Source organism: Amblyomma maculatum, chromosome 3 (genome assembly GCF_055883805.1).
Source record: "Amblyomma maculatum isolate TAMU_Amacu chromosome 3, ASM5588380v1, whole genome shotgun sequence".
Taxonomy (NCBI): domain Eukaryota; kingdom Metazoa; phylum Arthropoda; class Arachnida; order Ixodida; family Ixodidae; genus Amblyomma; species Amblyomma maculatum.
In genome coordinates this window covers 167,802,064-167,823,186 of record NC_139346.1, presented here as the reverse complement: position 1 = coordinate 167,823,186, position 21,123 = coordinate 167,802,064, and the positions used below count along the sequence as shown (strand labels likewise).

Here is a 21,123-nt window from a genome sequence, read left to right as displayed (position 1 = left end):
TTCAAAGCCGCATGCAAGACTGAGTGGTGCGTGGTCTATGGCCATGCATCCAGCAAATGCAAGAGTTTTTGTCTACAAGATTTCGAGCGCTGCATATGCGTAAAGAGCCTCGTTACGAGGCTTAGAAGCAAAACCCTTGGGCCGCATGCAAGACTGAGTGGTGCGTGGTCTATGGCCATGCATCCAGCAAATGCAAGAGTTTTTGTCTACAAGATTTCGAGCGCTGCATATGCTTAAAGAGCCTCGTTACGAGGCTTAGAAGCAAAACCCTTGGGCTGTATATTTTTGTCAAAGACTGTACATAAGCAACCTTGTGTTTTTTTCAGGTGTGCAAGTTTAGAGGGAAGACCTCGTCAGGAAGCAGATGGTTCTTGTTTAGCCCCAACTCCTAGACATAATTCACAATATGTATTTATGTCCTCCATAAGAGGAAATGAAGTCAAATTATTTCCGGAAAGTCGTTACTACTCGCCGTCTTTTTCATACATCAACACTGCAGAGAAATATCCTTCTCTGTTTATTTGACGTGCCTTCAGCCCTGGAGCAGTAAAGTGATACCAAAGTTCTGCGAGTGTTTCAACCAGGAATTCTAATGAACAAGATTGCCGATTTTCCCACGAACAGAAACCAGCACATGCAGATGAAACAAAAAGTCGATAACTTCAATCACTTTGCACCATCTGAAGCCTGTAAACTCACATGAAAGCAGACTGGAAGATGACACTGCGGGCTGAGTGACTTCCTAGCGGTCTTTCAAAACCAATGGAGAGCACCATGTGCCGCATCTGTAAGCTGTAGTTACAAAAGAACTTTGGCACCATTTTCAGGCTGACAAAAAAGGATGCGAGCGAGATTTGCAGTTCAAAAATCAGCTGGCTGGTTTGAAACTGACCTTTTTCACTGACAGGTAGCTCTGACATGAGCTATACATCCTCGCCTTATTAGACCTTAAAAACGTTTTCTTTTGTTAAGCCCTGAACTAAACGTAACTGATGCCCAGCTATTCATACTAATGTACAAACCAATATTTCTAGCCATGGGCTAGAAGTTCTTTCCACGCTCGGAGCTACACGTTTCTAACCATTCAGAAACCTGCAGTTTCTAGCAAAAATTTTAATGTGAAAGATTTACTTCTATTATTCGGAAAGCCGGTGGCATTCATGCTCAATAGGTAACTAGAAAGAAATGTCCCGAAAAGATGCACAAGAAAAAATATAAAGAAAAATGAACGATGTTATCGAGAAGCCGTACAATGCACACAGCAAACCGAACATCCACGATGCATCACTTGAATACGCCCGGACCCAGCCGCGACCGAGGTAACCACCACTTCTGACAATACTATGTTTGTTCCCCTAAATATCCATGTGGCACCAATTTTCCTAACATTCGTAGCAAAATTGAGACGCAACCGTTTGTAGTAGAAAGTTCCGGGTGGATTCATATGATTTGTCCTTGCATTATAGCACACAAGCCAAATGGGAAGCTTGCTTGCGAAAGGGATTCAAACTAACAACACACGTCCTATTGCGTCCTTTCAAGCTGGTTTTTGGAGAATACGGCTCCCAGACTGCATGAAACACTGCTACGCTATTCCAAAATAAAAATAAAAAGCAAAAGTGATGCGCTGAATAACATCCAAAATGCCGCAACTGGCTGACGGATGCCCTCGATCGCAGGCATGAGATGGTGTGAAGTTAAAACGCAATCGAAAATAAGCGACTGTGCTAAGTGTTTTGGTGACCGGCAACCTCTGATCGTTGTCATGCCTGCCACAGTGCACATGAACTGTATGGGCACCACTCTTCCATGCAACTGAGGTTCAGGGAGATCTATTTCAATGATCGCTAGCTGCATGCACCGTGCCTCGATGTGATTTCTCGTCCGAATTAAGCAAGCCCACCCATCGTTCGATTTCCGATTATTCATGTTTTTTGTTATTTTACTGTAGACGGTCTTTTCCGACCATCACTTCAAGACGAGACTCAGGATTGGTGCAACAATTATGCCTCGTGCAATCTAACATTCATAAATGCAAATGCCTGTCATTCCACTGCTGCTGCAAACAGCTTGATTTCCCACACACATTAACAGAACTGCATGTTCCTATGAAGTCTGTTTTGTCCCAGGCTACTCGCATTACTCAATGTAATTCCTTCTGCTCATAAAACGTGTTATCCATTTCAAGTTTCCCAACCACACGCATGCGCTTTTACCGCTTTTTTTTTCTCTGTGGTGACTGGAACCTATTCAAAGACATCGCTGATAACACGTGCTACTTACTTTTGCTGAAAATTTTGTGAAAAATCACCTCGTAAATATTTGTGAACACTTGGTCATCATAACGTTTGTCCCATCTCCTATGTAGTACCCCTCACCGAATCTTTATGGCAATAAAATGATGTGAAACGAATCAAACTGTAACCTGACTTGTGCAGCAGTTTGGCTTCACTGCTGCATCACCACAGAAACTCAATAAAATTTGCTAATGGTTCCATTATGTAATGTCAATAAAGCATGCATGGAAAAGGAACATATCACAGTAAAGGCAAGCATAGTAAATGTAGCACGGACGGCACTGAGGTTGATATAGACGTAGCAATGACAGTGTAAAGAAACTACTCCCAACCGCAGAGCATTGTGTTACGTCATACTAACGCTCACCACAAATCTTTAAACAGTGGAGATATTTACCTATGCTGCTTTGGCATGCACGCACAGTGTCCTACTTTATTATAATTGTCAGCAATTCTTTCAGTTTATGCCTCAACCTTAAATAAACTTCAAGTTACTCTCGGTGTCACAAAACTGCAAGACGAACTGACGAGCACTTGAACTAGGTGCTTTGTTTTCCAGCTTCTCAAGGTTAGGTGGCGAAAAAAACAAAAAACAATGCAACTTCCAAGGCCTTAAGTGAACTCGGAACCCATCACTTAGCACCGAGAGAAATAAAGCATTCGCGAATTAATTTTACTTGACATTTATGGAAAATATTCTTGCTTCGCGTCATAACAACCATCTTTAATCTATTGCTAGAACATCATTCTTTTTTTAACCCTTGGAACAATGTTGCTGTGACACTAAGAAGTGATCACTACTTCTGCGGGATGCTTGAAAATCAATACTTAGTGCAAATTGACACTACGGGAGTTGGTCTTCATTATTGGCTATATCTGGTATAGGACTGTCCTCTCCTGATCTCTGTTATAGAACCTTGCCATAATAACTGTAGCTCATTAAAACTAGTAAGTTTTGTGATATCAAAGTTTTGTACTATCTTTTACATTAATTTTTACTTTCCTTTCAACACATTACTAGCAGGTAAATAAGGGTGCACAACACACACTATCAATGATTTTCACATAGATGTGTCTTCAGTGAGCTTTATGGGTGCGTAGAGACTATTACTTGAAACCTTCAGAGGTACTTGGAATATAATCTTAAACACAAAGATGAGAGCCCCTTTTAAGAAAAGGTCTGGATCCACAATGCCACACAGGACGTTGTGTTTAAAACTGGCCTATATGAGCCCAAATACTGCTTACAAAGCAGCATATTGTGGTCTATGGTTGATTTGTTATCAGGACTTGTTTAAAAAGGTGAAAATCTGCTCTCGACTGCATGTGCAGTTTTCACACAGACAAGCCGAAGGTGGGCTTGAAAGGGCTTGAAAGGTGGGCTTGGATGGAGAGGAAATCGAGGTCCTGGCTTTGTGGTTGGGCAGATAACATGGTTTTGATGCTGAGCATATATCATTATCTGGTTTTTAGTAAGAGACGTTACGACTCCTTCTTGTGGCATTAATTTCAACGAGCAAATGAACCGCATTTCCGAAGCATAGCCGGCTAACCACAGAGTCTGGATGTCAGTTGCCTCACTGTGCTGCAGATGGCGCCGTCTATCAAATTTGCTGCTAAACTTGCCTCCGCAGAAATTGTGCATACAGGCGAGAGCGGTCTTCCAGGATTCGAAACAAATGAGGAAAGTGCCGAGAATAAAAAGATTTAAAAAAGAATGCAGACCATATTACTTTGTGTGTGCTATATGCACTCAAATAGGCCAGTAGTTTCCTCAGAGGAATTTTTTGAAGTCTGGCGCCCAAATACAGAAGTCCTGCAGGACTAGATGAACCCTGCAGACACTTCGAAACGCGCGGCAGATACTGATACCCGAATTCCAAGAACTGGTGCTGCACTAGATTGACAGTTCTGTGCATTAGCACAGAAAGCAGAGCCAAATCGAGGTGACCTTTAAAGCAGATCGTTGCTTCTGTATGCTTCATTTTTTATTCAAAATTGACCAAAATTATCTAGCAGCTCATGTCTCCCGCCTATCAGCCACAGGTGGAACTATCATATTCATTTAAACATACCTACTCAAATGCACACTGCATTTGCATGCCTAAGAACATATAGACATACCAACACCACCATTTCCTTTCCTGCAGATATGAAAGTTCCGATGCCATAACAATCAATGAGCACAACAACTCTAAAATATAATGCATGTTTTAATACACGTCATTACCATTTGCCAATAGCAGGCCATGTTCCGCCCGGAACCTGTTCTAATGAGTAGCATCAATGTACGCCCCAAGCCTCCTCAAAAGCAGTGCACAGCTTTGAGCATGTAAGTGCTGCTGAAAGGGGGTACTGGCTGATTGAGAAGGCACCTTCCGTGTAGTCCGGATCAACCTGGAACAAATGTTTGCAACAAAAGGTAAGCACACACACGAAAGACATAATACAATGGTGGCAGAACATTAAGCCACAAGGATGCTTCAATTCAAACAAAAAGGAATCCAACTAAATTCCTTTTAAGGCTAAGACGTCGCCAATTTCAGATTGCAATGAAACTAAAATACAAAGAAAAAGATATGGAGACACTTAAGCCTTCAATGGTATGATGCGGTAGCTTAGGTGGCCAGCTACCTCCTGCCAGCGCCATGCCCGTGATTTTGATGCCCATGATTAAAAGAATGCACAATTCATAAGCAAGCAAATGCTGATAATCTTGTGGAAACAGCAAAAACATGTTAAAACATGTTACCGAATGAACTTGCAAACTTGAAAAGCATAGGCTAACCACCTGATATTACTCAGTATGCACAAAAACATTACACTAGACAATGCATGAAGAAAAGAAAATGCGATGCTGCCTGACGTTCAAAGAAGAAACAAACTTTTTTTCCAACCGCAAATGAAACCAAGCAGTTGTGGCTGAGCAAGCAAGTTATTAGCAAGGCAAAGAACTACAAGGCTTTCAGTGTAAACAGCTAGGCAAACCAGAGGGCAAAGGGCTGGAAAACAATTGGAAGAATGCGTTACAAGGATGTGTAAACAGATATCTACCACTTTGCAGCTTAAAAACACAACTCAAGGTCAAGCTGAGTGATACTTAGTACATATATTCGTAATACAATTAAAAAAGAGAAACGATCAGTGTTTTCGATGAAAAAAAGAAAAGTCCCAAAACAGCCAAAATCCAATTGTGATGCCTGTGCTACAAAGCTGCTTTGAAAGAAAATGTTCAGCAGCTTGCTGCTGTAGAAAAATGGTAAGAATAGTATCATCCACATGCATGGAAGAAGCATGGATACATGGAGGTTTAGCAGCCTGGACCTCGCATCTGCACCTAAAAGCTACCAGTGACTTTTTTTTTTTTTTTAGAACAAACAACACAAGGATGCACCTTAATCATTGTCATTGTTAATGGGCTCCTCTCTTCACAGCAAATTGTAGCAATGCAGACCAGATTCATGAAGTGCCCTAAAGTGCTGCCATTTTACGCTGACGTAAGCAGAGCAAAGAAGTGTGCTTGAAGGCGAGCGCCCGTTAAGGTACAACTGTGAGCACAAGCTTTTTCACACAGCGGTGAGGAGCCAAGGTCTGAGCACCGCATGTGCACATCTGCCTGCGAAGATTGAGGGGTGACTGAAATGAGGGCAAAGAGGTCGAAGTTCACGGTGTGCAAGCAACGTGCGACTGCTCGGTCTGGATCCAGTCCAGGCACACATGTGCGAGTACAACACTGCCCGGCCGTGATGGCAGCGAGTGTGATGCGCACCGCTATTTCGATAGCTGTGGCAGTTCTGCGGCCACCTCGCCTCCTCGTTGGACAAGCTGCATTACACGTGTCGCCACCTTCTCTTTCGAGCTTCAAATTTGCGGAGAATGATTTCAACTAGAAGCACTATGCACTAAAACAGAAGTCCATTCATAATAGGTGGTAGTACGCAGGAAACAACCTCCCGTGTCTACACCGTTGGCCCCGTCTCCTGCAGTTTGACTGGAGTCGGCCAATTCTTGTGGTACATAACAGACTGGAGGTATCATCGGTAGGAGATAAAGGAGAGGTCACTTCAAAAGACTGCTACCAAGCTGGGACTGGATTTCACAGGTGAGAATGAGTTATCTTGGCATCTTGGACCATGCGATTAATTAATACTAGTGCTGCGCTGCTTATCTTAAATTCTTGATGGGATGGATTTCGCATGAGCACTTCAATTTGTACCGCACTCATTATTTCAAAAGTGCAAATGCATAACAAGTAAAGCCTCTCAATGAACTAAAAATACAGCCGTTCTTTCTCTCCTTCTCCTGAGCTACCATTCCTTGTTTGGCTTTTTGACTGTGGCTCTTCCCTACACAGTGCAGAACTAGCAGGCACTCTCCGGAATAAATGCTGGCGCTAGGTTTCATGCGAGCTTTTCAGTTCATATTTTTGCCAGAATCTGTTCGTGTAATGTCGTGACTGGTTACTGAAACGCGAGAATGCCGAGAGGGTGTTGCACTTACACTGTTCAGTTATTAGCTATCACAACAGACGTTCAATTGTACAACGTGACCTGTGCAAATGAACAATTCACCAGCAATCTGCGTGTAGTTGCAGGTGCCACCGAATTGTCAGCCACTGATAAAATCAAAGCAGCTGCCAATAAAACCAGTCAATGTATATGCCACATCTGTCACAAGTCAAAGCTGCTTGTTCTCTGTGACCTTGAGAACCACCGCAGCAGTAGTCTTCCAGATGTGTGCAAGAAGACTTCTATTGCAGATCATATCGGCACATGCATATATGGCGCATGGATAAGAGTCATTTTCAACCTTGGTAGGCTGATTTTCTTAGCTTCGTCTGTTTTCAGCATACAAGATTAGTGATGACCGAGTAATCGCCCACTTAGCTCAGAGAGCTGTGATCGCTTCCTGTTGCACTGAATCAGTCTGGCTGACTCTATGCAGCCAAACTTCCTCCACGTCAGATTTGATTGGCAGAAGCTATCCTAAATAGCCGCTTGCCATCATTTCCATGCATGTAGCACCCAAAAGCATCAAGATCGTCAACAAGGGGGCTAGGAGCTGTGCCAGAAACACCACAAAAAAGGCGTGAAATGCAGTGAAAGACAGTGTCGGTACATGCCTCACGTGCTGTTTGGAACCGCCGAAGAGGAGCATAACAAGCAAGAAAAGCGTGCGAAATCATGTGGTGGCATTTAGCCAATGAAAGCAGTCTTCACAGGTTGGCACTGCTTTTAGTTTGTTCAGGAATTGCAGAAGTTTTAGTAACAATTAGTCATGCTTTCCGTTATGTGTATACGTCACTAAAGACCAAATCCATGGCGCACAACAAGCACAAACGGCATTCGTTTTCCTGTGTGGCAAGGAGTTCTCCACCCAGGAAGGATCTAGACATTGTCTCGTAGGACCTTGCATTGGACGAGAAAGGATCTAATCCTGCCAATTGGTCTCTTGCTCCTCAAAAACTTTCAAAAGTTCCTCGGGGACTGAACCTCCCTGTATTTAGTGCAACACAGACTGCTACTTGGTGCGAAGCTTTTCAGGAACGCGATTCAAATTTGAAATACATCCAAAAGAGAAACGGCAATGCGCTTCGCGCTTTCAGGACCCTGTTAAGCGAAATAGAGCACTTTTATTTGCCAACACACATACAAAAAAAAAAAAAAAAAAAAAAGGGCACGCAGAGTAGACTGCTGTTATGATGAACTCGGGGTGATTTCTGAGGTAATATAAATGATGTGAAGCTACTGGTTGGTCTCCCATTGAGACGGACAGCTATCGGCACTACAGGCACTGGCTGTAGCATACTCGTGGAGCGGGTAAGAGCTATGCTGAAGACTGAGATAACAGAAATGTGGCTAAACTGCCGGCCACATTTGAAGTACTTGCATCTAGGTAGAAAGCAAGAATCAGAAAAGGCTGCAACAGGCTGCAATGAGAATGATGAGACGATGCCATTTTTAAGTAAGACAACATGAGTTGGTTTCAAGTCAAGTCTTCAGTCTTCGGCTCACTTCATGTGTAGTGCAATAAAATGTTACAAAGTAGCGATGGCCAAACTAATTGATTTACAGGGTATGGGTACGTCGCGGAACGGTCAGCGAACGATCAGATACAAAATCCGCGTGCTGCCGCTCTTCAACTTCATCTTCATCCTACTGGTTCTGAGCGCAACGTATCAATATTATCTACGTGCAATTATTCTCCTTCCTTCTGGGATGCTATCTTAATAACTGTTTTCATATTTGGACACACCCAAGCAGGCTTACGTATCTTTTTTAGGGCCTCTTCTATTAGACGAACTTCCGATAAGGCAAACAGATTTTCTGGTCACTTCAAGTTTGTCTTAAGAATGTTCTGTAGAGGCACAACACGTTAAAAGGGGGACATTTATTGGCACTATGAAAACAGTATTAAATGTTGCACCCAGTGGCAAAATACAAGCATGTGGCTTAAAATATGGTCTCTTAACTATGATACTTTGCATGGAAAAAGAAAAAAAAGAAAAAACTGAAAAATGAACAGACACTAACGTAAGGTCTCTGCACAAATATCCAACTAAGGTGATGAGCATGGTACATCAGGTGTCGAAACGGGCGAAACACAGAGGAACTCTTCACTTGAGATGTCATATCTGCACATCGTCCATGAATTCCATGTTTCACTTAAGCAAAAGCGTGAAAGGACATGCAAGACGTAAAGGCCTCCATTTCATTCTATTAAAGTTCGAGCAGACACCTCGCACTGCTCTCGTATGTATCATGAAGCCACTATCGCTGCTTTGGCATATTTTTTGCTGACGTAGAACTCGCGTGCTGCCCCGTAATTTTTTGTGGCTACATGCCTAAGATGATGGCTTGTACAAATAATGCTCATATTGGTTATTGATGTTCAGAATGCCTGACTTGCCACAGGGCTGGGCTAATGGCGAGACGTTTCAGTCTTATGACGAGGAAGTGCACAGATGAGATGCTGATGGTGGTGAGAGCATGCCGGGATTCCATGACCGTCTTTGCATCAGTCGTATCAGAGAATATTTTGCATGGTTCCCTTAGAAAGGAAGCAGTGCAAATCTCCTTAATGTGAAAGATGAGCCACGAGCCAACAGAACAAACTCCAACATTTGTAGGCTTGCACAAGAACGGAAAAAATTTCGCAGTCAACGCACTTCAGCTAAATATGACACTGCTGCGTTGACCCATTATGACAGAATGATCACTAACAATCTTTTATCATAGTTGATAAAAGCAGTATAATCTTTCCCTTTTCCAGCTCACAACACAGACTTACACGGAAATTCATTTCAATCAACTGCTATCCTATATCTACATTAGACATATATGAATGTACGTTAAGAAGGTTATAAAAACTCACAAAAGGAAAATGGCTCTAAAATAGGACACAAAGACTGCACTAAAGGTGCTACACTCACCGAACCATGAGCCATGGCTCCAATGACCACAACTATTGGCGCATCTGTTTCAGGAACAAGCTCACGTGGTCTGACTAGCTTTTCCGCATGTAGAGACATGGATATCTTCCGACAGCCCACAGGAAGCCAGTCTGTGATGGGGTTCTTGATTACCTGTAATTGTGGCATGGAAACAGTTACCATTAACCGCGAAATAAACAATTTCAATCCTTAGCAGCCGAATAATTATGATACGTGAAAGATCATGCTCATTTCAGTCGTTCATCTTCCCTGATTTGGCCCTCCCTTTTTTTTTTGTGCCCCTGACAATTCCTTGATTTTGAGGACCTGACACCAGAAAGTGTGCACCACACTGATTACAGAACAAAAGTGAGGGAAAAATTTGATTTGTGTGAGAATCGACAGGGATGCTGCCACTCTGCTAAGACGCTTCCATCATTTGAGGCTGGGTAAAGGTGCATCTAGTGAATGCACAGTTGTCTTAGAAATGCAGTTGGTTGTTAAAAACGCATGACATCGTTGAACCAGAGTTGGGGCAATGAACTCATGCACAAAAATAAGCATCAACAGAAGCAGCAACAGGCTACCAAACAACCAAACGTAGGCACAAATGCTTTTGCATGATCGAATGTAACGATACTTTAGTGTACTCCAGAGCTTTTTTTTTTTCCGGGTGCTCAAAATTTCACTGGCAATTCGAGGTCTTTCAGACAGCTAAACACCCCGTCATCCATGAGCAACTAATTCAGCCAGCTGTGGGGAAAATGAGCTTGAATGCATGGGCACTCGATCAAACGCGCTGTATGGTTTCATCCGCCGCATCACACCTGGGGCACTATGTATCCAGGCTCTCAATATATTTGGCCTTAGTCGTCCTTGTGCGCAGAACAACACCACTCCGTACAGGAGCATACCGCCAGGGATGACTTCGCCCATGCTTCCCTGTGCCATCTCTTTGTTTCCACATCCCAAACCTGGTTGTGGATCTACTTTCTCCAAGCAGGCTGGAGTATTTCTGACAGGCCGTATTATGGAATTCAGTACTTCTCTGCCAGCCTTCGCATTCGAAACATCCATTTGGTGTTTGAGAGCTCCAACATTAGTAACCCAGTCTCTTAACATTCCAGCACTCCATAAGCACCCACAATCAGGCGATGGCAATGATGATACGACCACACCCTTTAAGCGGCGAGCGCCGGCGACAGGCACTGGTTGCGATGACGATAGTGCTCCTTTCCTATCCGCACGCAATCCTCCTCGCGGATTTTTCCACGCCGGTCCGTTTTCGGCCCTTATGTCAAGCTTTCATGTCATTATCTTCCGAGTTTTAATTTTCATCAAGCACTCAAGCAAAATTTTGTTGCAAACATCTTCCAGGCAGCCAGAAAGCTATTAGTTGCATCCTATATTCCGCCGATAACTGATCGTCATATATGGTTTATTTTTACATAAAGCAATGGGAGAACTGATGAATTCCAAGAATTTGATCACAATAAGCGATATATTGTTACATCTGGTATCGTTATAGAGTCAAACACACTTATAACAATACCAGCTTTAACAATATATCGAATATAACAATGGGCAGCCTGAGCACCGTCAGGTTTGCCATGTGTTCTATGGTAAAATAAACCGCTTATTACAATGGTGTCATTATATTATTGGTTTTAACAATCAAATATGGTCACTGAAAGTCAGCAGAAACTCGGCAAAGCGGCGACCACAAAAGCGCACGTAAGCCGACAACGCAATGCAGCAACAATAAAAAAACAAGAAAAATCGGGACAGAGCACGTCGAGCCAATGCATTGGTCTGATGCGCCGAAGAAGCTTGCATGCTGCGGAAATTGGTGGTGGTTGCATTCAATGGTTCAAGGAGAGACACAGAATTGTCTACAAGGCAGTCAAAGGCGAGGCAAAATCACTCAATGTCAATGCGAGGCAGAAAGGGCTTGAGGAAACGTTTCCCTGTATCTGAGAAGCATAGGCGGACTGGGAATTGTACAATGGGGACGGCACGGGGCTGTTGTTCCAGATGCTACCATCAAAGACGCATGCTGTCAAAGGTGATCCCTGTAAGGGCAGCGAGCAAAGCAAATTGCGCGTGACTGTTTTATCGTGTGCGAACATGGACGGCAGCGACAAGTGCCCGCCTTTGCCATAGGGAAGTCCAAGAATCCCCGCTGTTTTCATGGTGCCGCCCAGTTCACTACCATCATAAGGGGAAAGCATGGATGACACGTGAACTTTTCCGCAAGTGGCTGGTCGAGTTTGATCAGCGGATGCAGAGCATAGGCAGGAAGGTGGCATTGGTGCTCAACAATTGCACTGTGCAACAAACAGCTCTAAAGCTCTCGCATGTGGAAGTTTTTTTCCTCCCACCTAACACCACTGCAGGCTTGCAGCCTATGAATGCAGGTGTGGTTGCTTGCTTCAAGGCACTGTATCGCCGAAGTGTTCTGAGGAAGCTCGTGCTGAACCTCGACATTTCTGTCCGAGAACGCCGACCGACGCCAGACTAGAAGATCTCGCTCCTGATGGCAGTGCAGTTCATTTTTGGAGCATAGGCAGAAGTAAGCTCCTCCACCATCTTGAACTGCTTCATTAAGGTGGACTTTGCTGGAGATGCCGGCAACGCGAAAGGTCGCGAAGCTCTTGTCAACACAGCGATGACCGAACTTTGGTCCTCAGTGAGCGGCAGTGACGGCGACGCGTCGGGACTAGAGGAATTTTGACATGCCGATGATACAGTCATAACAGACAAGGCTATCATCGCAGCAGTCACTGGCATGGAGAATGGTGACAGTAGCAACGACGGTAATGAACTGGAACCTGCGCAGGCTGCGTCTCACCAGGAGGCTTTGAGAATGATCGACTCCCTGAGGGACTTTGTTTTTGCTAAGAACCTTCCTCTGCACTAGGTTTAGCAGTTGGATGCCCTGCAGAAAGATGTCGGTCAGATTGCCGGGAAACAGACAACGCTTATGGATTATGGGTTTCTTCCCGCTACGAAACAAAAATTGTAAGCTATACATCGTCCTCATTAAATGTGTAGTTTATATTTTCTTTGTTTTTTTCGACCTAACCCGGTTATAACAATTATCTGTTATAACAATGATATTTCCATGGCACTTCAATATTGCTACAAGTGGGTTTGACTGTAAATAGATTACAATGTACTTGAAGTGCAATAAGCTTTTACAATGGAGCATGGTAGTTTTATGAACTAGTAGAATGTGAAAAATCCTGGGGACTAGTTAAATCTTCTCATCTCATTCCAGTTTACCATTAAGGCTCACTTCACTGCCTCTTTCGCAACCAATAATACAGCCACAGAGAAAGCTGAGAAAAGGTCAGATGCCAGAACACATAGAGCTATGGTATTTTCACCGGCTACCTTGATGCCGTGAGTGGCATGCAGCTCTGCAGTGCGTTGCTCTTAAGAAATACCTGCAGGCAGAAATATCTAGCTCTAAAGTTTTAAGCCTGTTAAGCCTGTATTTCACTGACTGCTGCTGAAACCAACAGCAGATAAGGAAGCAAAGGGGGGGCATAACTCTATATCAGGTGGTCTTTCACATGTGGTATCTTACGAATGTATACTAATGAGTATACGTGATATAACAAAAGAATAAATAAAAGACTGTTGATTAAGCGAGTTGCACGGTGAATGGACGCAGGCAATGATCTGTAAGGGTAGTGGGCAAACTGCAGCCATTAACGATGTCACGTCACACTCTTACAGCGGAGCTAAAGTGTGCCATTAATTTTCATTTTATAGAAATAAAGTTGCCCACTGGCACCATAACCATGCCTCATAAAGTAGTAGCTTGGGATCAGTCACACAAACATCAGGATGATGTTGCCTGCTGCAGCCTGCATTATGGAGAAGCACTATGACAGACATAAAAAAGAAGAAAAACAATGTGAAACATCGCAAACAGCAGACCCAGACCTGTCACATTCAACCAGGTCCCACTGCCACGAAGTATAGATTAACAAGACAACATTGTTTAAGTGGAGTGGTCGTTACTCACTTTTAGCAGCTTCACAGATCCATTTCCAGCCCGGATACAAAGCTTGTGTAACAGCTGAACTGAAAAGACAGCAACAGTGTTCACATGACTTCGATACATGTATTCACTATAAGCAAGACAAAAGATGCAATTTTCGTATCATGCTATGACAAAACCTTTCTTCTTATTCCTCAATATTCAAGCTAGTCACAGACAAAGCTGTATCATCCCAGGAAAATGTCCTTGCATTATTATTGCCATTTCGGACAGTCCCAGCACCAAAAAAATAATGTAATAGCACATGGTGTAACATCACAGCATGTGCGCATGATTGATTGCCCCCATTGTAACATGCGAAATTGAGAGCACGAAACCTCAAGCCTTTTTGAACTCTCTAACCATAAAACATATATGCTATAAGTTACGACTCAGGGGTGGATTTAGAACTATGATGAGAAATTTGGTGACGGTAAGCACTTGCAAGAACTCCCCCATCTCCAGCAGCATGTTAAAAGAGGATGCTGTATGTTTGGTCGCACTTTTCTGCGCATATTATCTTCTAGCACACCAGCTTCTCTGGCATTTGCAGACGCATTTCTTTAAGTCCGAGTCGCACTGCGGAAACACAACAGCGACTAACAGGCGCTACCTGCCTGATTATTCCAAGATGAGTAGTCTTTGAATGCTTTCACCAACCCAGGAAAGCCTCACCCAAATATTCATTTGCAGTAGCACACAAGAAAAGTCATGCACCACAGTTCAAGAAATATAAAGGAATAAAGCTGAAAATCTTCTGGTTCTAAGACCGGCACTGAGCTAAATGAACCACGAATGAATTAGTATCAACATGCTTATTGGAGCTTATGATCTCAGTCAAAAAAAAAAAAAAAAAAAGATGTGTTCAAACTATGTAGTGAGAAAGGTTATGACAATGACAGTATAGTGTGTGCAGAAATAAATGCAGACCTCTACAGCAATTCAAGGTCGATTCATGCTTTGTTTAAGTTCTGGCTAAGGAAGAGGCTGTAAACATTCTGTCAAATCTATGGTACAGGATCATTTGCTATTCAGAGAGAAACCATTCCCTATATTTTCTTCCTGCCATTGACAAATAGGTCACAATCATTCATACTGCCAATGAGCTACAAATGGCATGCCATGCTACCCCAATTTTGCAAACTGTCAGCAACATTAGTAAAAAGTTGTGTTAACTGGGTCATGTTATTTATAAGGAAAATAACCTGTCCATGCCCATTTCTTCTTTTCAATTTCTATAAGAATGTCATTACCCTATGTTTGGTCCCTTAACAATTCGTCATGCTTCCATAGCTCTCTTAATTTAAGTTGAACTCTTTTCGTTACCCTCCACATTTTTGCCTCATAAGTGAGTACCTTTAAGATAAAGCCGCTTGTAAGGCCCTTGCTCTGTTTGGCCTCAGCGTTTATTGAACTGTCTCAGCCAGTCTCTGTGCCGGACCTTCATGCATGTGTTGATGTATATCTGTACTTGTGTTTTGGGAGCATTTCTCAGCTGGGTGTCCTAGTGTTGAACTGCGTGTCGTGTTCTAGTTCATAAAAGGAGAGCATTAGCTCTAAAATGCGAGCTCTTCCTTCGGACCCCCTTTGAGTTTACATTCTTTTTGCTATTGGAGACGGGAGGAGCGCTCCTTTTGCCTCGACTCAGACCCTCATTAGCGCGATTTCCCGCTGTCCCGTCGCCCGAGTGGAAGCGGCCGGAGGCCATAAAACCCGCAAGAGGGGCTAAGCTTTCGTAGCGTTGCATACATGTAGCGGGCATCTGGTGCGCTTTGCGAAGGTTTTGGAGAGAAGTTGCCGTGATTGTGTTTTTATTTTGACTTGTGGAAAGGGGCATGCTCTCGACTCATATCAGGAGCGCTGGACTGCGCTCGAGTCCCTTTTGCTGAAGCTACTCCTCACGATAGGACACTCGCGCTGGCCGAGCGCTGGCAGCAGCCGCTTTGGAGCTGGTGCAAGAGGCGCCAGCTTGACGGCAGGGACGCGGAGTCCCTCGTTTCTCTGATTTAGCAGTCGGCGCTGCCAATCGCAGCCAGTTGCCATTCGTCTGATTGTTGCTCCCTTGGGGAAGCAAATCCGGCTTGACTCTTGTATCACCTCTTCTATATAGTCTATATAAAGTTCTCCGGTTCATTAAGAAGCTGCTCAACCAAGTGTCATTCGTCTCTGACGGATCCACCACTGGAAGCCCCCCTCATTTTTACTCTGCTATATACTTTCCTCATGAGGGATATTAGTAACCTGTCATTGACGATCTGATAGTATTTGCCAAATATACTCCAGCCCAAGGGAAGGAAAGCGTAGCAGGGGGCAGCAGAAAGTTAGGTGGGTGGATGAGGTTAAGAAGTTAGCAGGGGTCAAGTGGATGCAGCTAGCACAGAACCGGGTTAATTGGAGAAATATGGGAGATGCCTTCACCCTGCAATGGGTATAGTCAGGCTGATGATGACTCCAGCCCAACCTGATTCTAGTTATTTCCCTTTCGTGGTCTCGATCTGTGGTTATTGCCTGCCCTACATAGATTCCCTTACCACTTTAAGCTTCTCGCTACCTATTGCGAACTGCTGTTCCCTCCTGAGGTAGTTGAGCATTAGCCTGCCGCACATTAATTTTTAGGCCTATCATTCTGCTTTGCCCGTTTAGGTCATTATTTGTCACTGCGATCCTTCACCTGAGCACAATGCCATCAGCGAATCTCAAATTACTGAGGTATTCTCCATTAACCCTTACCCTTAAATGTTCCCAATCCAACGCTCTGAATACTGCTAAGCAAGCGAAGGCTAGTAATGGAGAAATCATACCTACTTGCCTAAACCCCTTTCTTATTTACAGGTTCCATGACCTATAGAGGACGCCACTGGAAATCCAATATGTCTGCCAAAAGGGTGGTCGGGCTAGTTGGCGCCAGCGCTGTGCTAACAGGGGCTGCATTAAAATTAATGTAGGAGTATGCTGTTTTGTCGACAAAGCTCTCAATGTAGACTCTGTTGTGTTGTCACCGTACAAATGTTCTGTGCGTGTGCATTTCGAGTGCAGTAGAAACCACCCATCGCAGGGGTGGAATGTCTAGTATGCAAATCATTCGACTACTGGGGGCATGGCGCGGCAGCTGCGTAAGTTACTGAGGCGGTTCTGAATCCTGACAAGAAAGGTGGCAAACATATGTGCGTCGATAGCAAAAGAAATTCTATGGCTTTTATCTTATTCATGGTATTCATTTCAATATGAAGTACATTTTCACATCATTGTAGGTGTACGCATTCCTCGTATTATGTGGCACCACTTTTTACCCGATTTCACCTTGCTATGTAGACAAGCAAAATGCATACAGTCATTGAGCTGGAAATTGGCAGTTATGGTCTACAGGGTCCACTTCAGCCCATGCTGTCACTGTCACAGCCCTGATTTGAAGTCTTTCGATGCTAACCTTAACTGCGCAGGAAACCTGAAGTAGCACGGGCTAACAGTGACGATTGAAGAAATATAAAAACAGCAAGCAGCTCTAGTCATATCATAATCGTTTTTATTCTTCATGCCCTTCTTTTCACACTCCCTTAAGCATTGATTACTGTGCAGGTTCATGTACGCATGTATGTACGAAGGTTCATGCCGTCTTTCGCCGCACAGTTCGAGCGCTTTGCGAAAGACAGAAAATTGAAACTCGGCCACTGAATTTCCTTTGCGACCTATATTGTGGGCTTTACATTACACATTGTTCCATAAAAATCAGCACTCGAAACAGAACAGCGCTCTGAAATCAGTATGCGATGCGACTGCTTACCTTGAGGGATTCCTCTAAATATTTGACCAACACCATTCCCACATCGAGTTATAGATCAATTCGCTCTCGCCCTACAGTCTGCTCTGCTGACCGTCCTGGTTAGCTCAGTCGGTAGAGCGACTGCCCCGGAAAGGCGGTGGTGCCGGGTTCGATTCCCGGATCAGGACGAATTTTTCTTTAACTACAAAGTTTCTGAGAAAGCTGGTTAGCTTTCCTTTGTAGCCGTATGGCTGCGCTTGGGTCGATTCAATTAGTAACTACTCCCTTATTGCAAATCTACTCCACCTTGGGGGATTCCTCTAAATATTTGACCAACACCAAGAAGCATAGATGTCGGGCGGGAGGCGCCTCTGCAAGCAGGGCGTCCCCCGCCGCTACCACCCTTCGGGCGCTTCCAGAAGTGTCCGCGTGGCGGTGACACCTTATGTGGAACTTGCGAATTGGAATTTTATGACTTTCCTTATGGAAGACTATGGTTGCTTTGCAAACATTATAGATATCTTCTAGCACTTACACACATGGCTCATCTACACCCCGTGTTAATACCTACATGACTACTGATGTCTCACTTGACTCATATGCTTTCTCATAACAATGAAATTTATGTACATAGGTTGGTCGCATTCACAGCATTTTTGTATCACAAGGCTGACAGTATGGATATGATCTACAGTAGAGTAGCCATTAATGAAGCCTGCCTGATCCATTGGTTGATTGAAGTTTAAGGTCACCTTGATTCTATTACCTTAGTAAATACCTTGTTCATAATAGATAGTAGGCCGGTTGGTCTATAATATTTAAGTCCTTAATGTCCCCTTTCTTACTAATTAAGACAATATTAGCATTCTTATAAGATTCCACTACCGCTGAAATCATGAGGCATCGCATATATAGGTTGGCCATATAAACTGACCTTCCCAAGCTGTTTTTACCCTTTTCATAGCTTCTAAAGCTTACTTCACTCTGTTCTTTGCTGCTTGTGGAACATCTGATGGCTCCAAACTACTGCCATTCTCATCATCTTACCGACTGCTTCGGCTACTGTATAGATCAGTGTAGACTTTGACTACCTTATCCATATTAGTAACGACACTGCCCCCTATATGAAGATTAAAAAAAAAAAAGGAAATTTTTTACTGTACTTACCCATCAATCCGGAGAACCGCTTGAATGTTCTTGGAATCCGCGTCTGAGGGTTGATTTCTATGATCACATTCTTTTCGGTGCGAACGTAGACCTGGAGGAGGCCTGCTCTGTTCAGTGGACTGTCAAACAGCATCAGGAGGCACTGCAGGAAGGAAACGACAATGGCTGTCGAGCATGAAAGGTCTCTTCATTGCAAGCAGGAACGCAGCCCGTAAAATACTGACACTCGCCAAATGAAAGTGTCACGCGCATATTTCAGGCGGTTACCCCAGACACACATAGCCCAAATACACCAATGTCACTTTGAAACACGCACCAACAGAAATCTTGGTCAAAGCAAATCCACGTCTAGTCCACGACACGCAGTGTTCACTGACCTGATGAGTAATGTCCGGCCTACAAAAAGCTGGGTCTTTCTTGAACTTCCGCATCTGCTGTATGTGGTCATCGCAGTTGAGCAACTCGAACGACTTGCCGACCTGAACGACCAAGACAAAAAGCAGATGCCCATGCCGGCGGCGACGTCAAGCATTGCCAATCAGCCCATGCTGTTCACACGTGTTGTATGTACATACACTGTGCAACAAACGAGAAGCTGACAGCCGACTGCTTACCTTAATAGACTCGAGGTTAGCCTTTTCTAGAACAATAATTAGACGTTTCTCCTGGCTCTTTATGTGTTTGGGAACATTAAACTTCGTAAATTCTCCGTCGTCATCGACGCCTTCGCGCTTTCTCTTCGCCGCCATGTCAACAAGGCATCGTTGTTGCCTACCGAAGGGCTACGACGCGCTGACCTTAGCGCCAAGATGATTTGAAGCGCTAAATTCAAAAACGTTTGAACGCATCGTTGGTTGGTCAGGGTATTGAACGATTGAGTGATTTAGTGCCGTAACTCCAATACACATGAGTTTTATTGGTTTTAAAAGCCATTTATTTTTTTCTGTTTGGCCGTAAAGGTGGCTCACAAAAAACACAAATCCTTAAAAAGGAATCGGAGAGTGGTAGCGACAACTCGGAGGGGATTGGCATGGAATGACTAAAAAATGAAAATGCGATGGACAGTTCAGCAATGCTGTTGAAGTTGCGTAATTTTGTTCTCTCAACGGTTGGGTCGTTGGGTCGCACAACTTCATTCTCCCCACCAGTTGTCTCTCAACGGGTTAAATGGCGACTTACCGTGAGGAGTCTCTCAACGCAGCCAAAAGGTAACATACACTCACTGAAGACATGAATTGATTGCGGTGAAAGTATTTGAACAGTGTTACCGTTGTCATGTCTTCACCCTCGTGGCTATGTTCATGGCAGGTTTAGCGGTTATTAAGAATTAAACGCGTTACACAATGTAACCTAAAGGGGAACACACCCCAGGAAAGATCTAGGTAGCTTATTGTAACGTTGCGACTAAAAATAATTGAGAAGAAAGAAATTGCATTTACAGGATTCGAATAGATGTTTTAGTCGCTCAGTGCTCAGGTAAGTAGTGTCAATCCATTGCACCACTGAAGCTTCTTTTTTTCTTTATTACATTGCACCACTGAAGTAACGAGTACGGTATGCTTTAAATGTGCTCTTATTCGGTTTTACAATATTTCCGCTAATTGTCGCCAGGTAACGCTGCTCAGAGAACCAGACCATAGAGTTAACTCTATGAACCAGACTAAACCAGATGAAACCAGACCCTACTGTTGAAAGAATGGATTATGGAATCACAAGGAGTGCTGCAACGCAGGGATCCGAATTAATTCATGGACATGGGACCAAATTAGGCTGAGATCATATCACAAAAACTGCCACAAACCTGTCAGTCAGCCCCAGCACCTATTGGTCGACAGGTCCATCGGTCCGAATCGACCAATAAAAGCGCGACTAGCCGATCGATTTGTGACAGTTTTTGTTATGTGATCGGAGCGTAATTTGGTCCCTGGCTTCCTTCAGAGCGCACTAATATCGTCCGGTATGCAGGCGCCTTGCGTTCCGTCTAGTTCAATGCACCGTCTCCATCGAAATGCGGCAACCGCAGCTGAGACCGTACCCATGCCAAACAGCTATTAACTCTATGACGTCAAACGCTACGAAGGTCCACGGGCACGGATGCCACGCGTCTTCCCCGCTCAGTCAATGTGTAGGGTAAAGATGGGAGATCTATATCAAAAACCTACACGCAAGCCTATAACAAACGAACGTTTTTTTCATACGGTAAATCCCATCCAAATCACTGCATGTACCGTAAGATTAAGGTAGCGAAAGCGTTTTCAAAGTATTTGAAGGAAGAAACTCAGTCGCGGGTGACACAATGTGCTGCAAAACTCTTCTATCTACTCAGCTAATTAAAACACTAATTAGCTTTTTAATTATCGCAAACAGAACAGGAAAAATGGGTGGATTAGGTTAGTTTGATGGCGTCAAACACGAA

At 43.8% G+C, this 21,123-nt stretch overlaps 1 protein-coding gene across 2 annotated transcripts; it reads right to left on the bottom strand.

Annotated features, from left to right (window-relative positions):
- Positions 1 to 214: 214 nt before the first annotated feature.
- LOC146196804 (ribosomal RNA small subunit methyltransferase NEP1) lies at positions 215 to 19,485 on the bottom strand. Of its 2 annotated transcripts, XR_014706145.1 has the most exons (7): positions 19,322 to 19,485; positions 19,085 to 19,186; positions 18,708 to 18,849; positions 13,766 to 13,824; positions 9,730 to 9,882; positions 4,528 to 4,694; positions 215 to 792 (listed from the first exon to the last, which is right to left on the bottom strand). XR_014706145.1 is itself a non-coding variant. In XM_084598535.1 (6 exons), exons 1-6 carry the CDS (start codon positions 19,454 to 19,456, stop codon positions 4,581 to 4,583), a joined length of 705 nt encoding a protein of 234 aa, XP_084454661.1. In that variant the 5' UTR covers positions 19,457 to 19,485; the 3' UTR covers positions 4,493 to 4,580. The 2 variants fall into 2 exon arrangements, 1 of the variants encoding a protein (XP_084454661.1); XM_084598535.1 differs by lacking the exon at positions 215 to 792 and having other exon boundaries at positions 4,493 to 4,694.
- Positions 19,486 to 21,123: the final 1,638 nt, after the last annotated feature.

What these genes read in the sequence shown, in the direction of transcription:
- LOC146196804 (XM_084598535.1), bottom strand. Translation starts at nt 19,456, where the DNA reads ATGGCGGCGAAGAGAAAGCGCGAAGGCGTCGATGACGACGGAGAATTT. An exon ending in GGCCGGACATTACTCATCAG is followed by an intron (nt 18,850 to 19,084) that starts GTCAGTGAACAC and finishes TCCTTCCTGCAG; the next exon opens with TGCCTCCTGATGCTGTTTGA. An exon ending in GAGCCATGGCTCATGGTTCG is followed by an intron (nt 4,695 to 9,729) that starts GTGAGTGTAGCA and finishes CATTTGTTCCAG; the next exon opens with GTTGATCCGGACTACACGGA.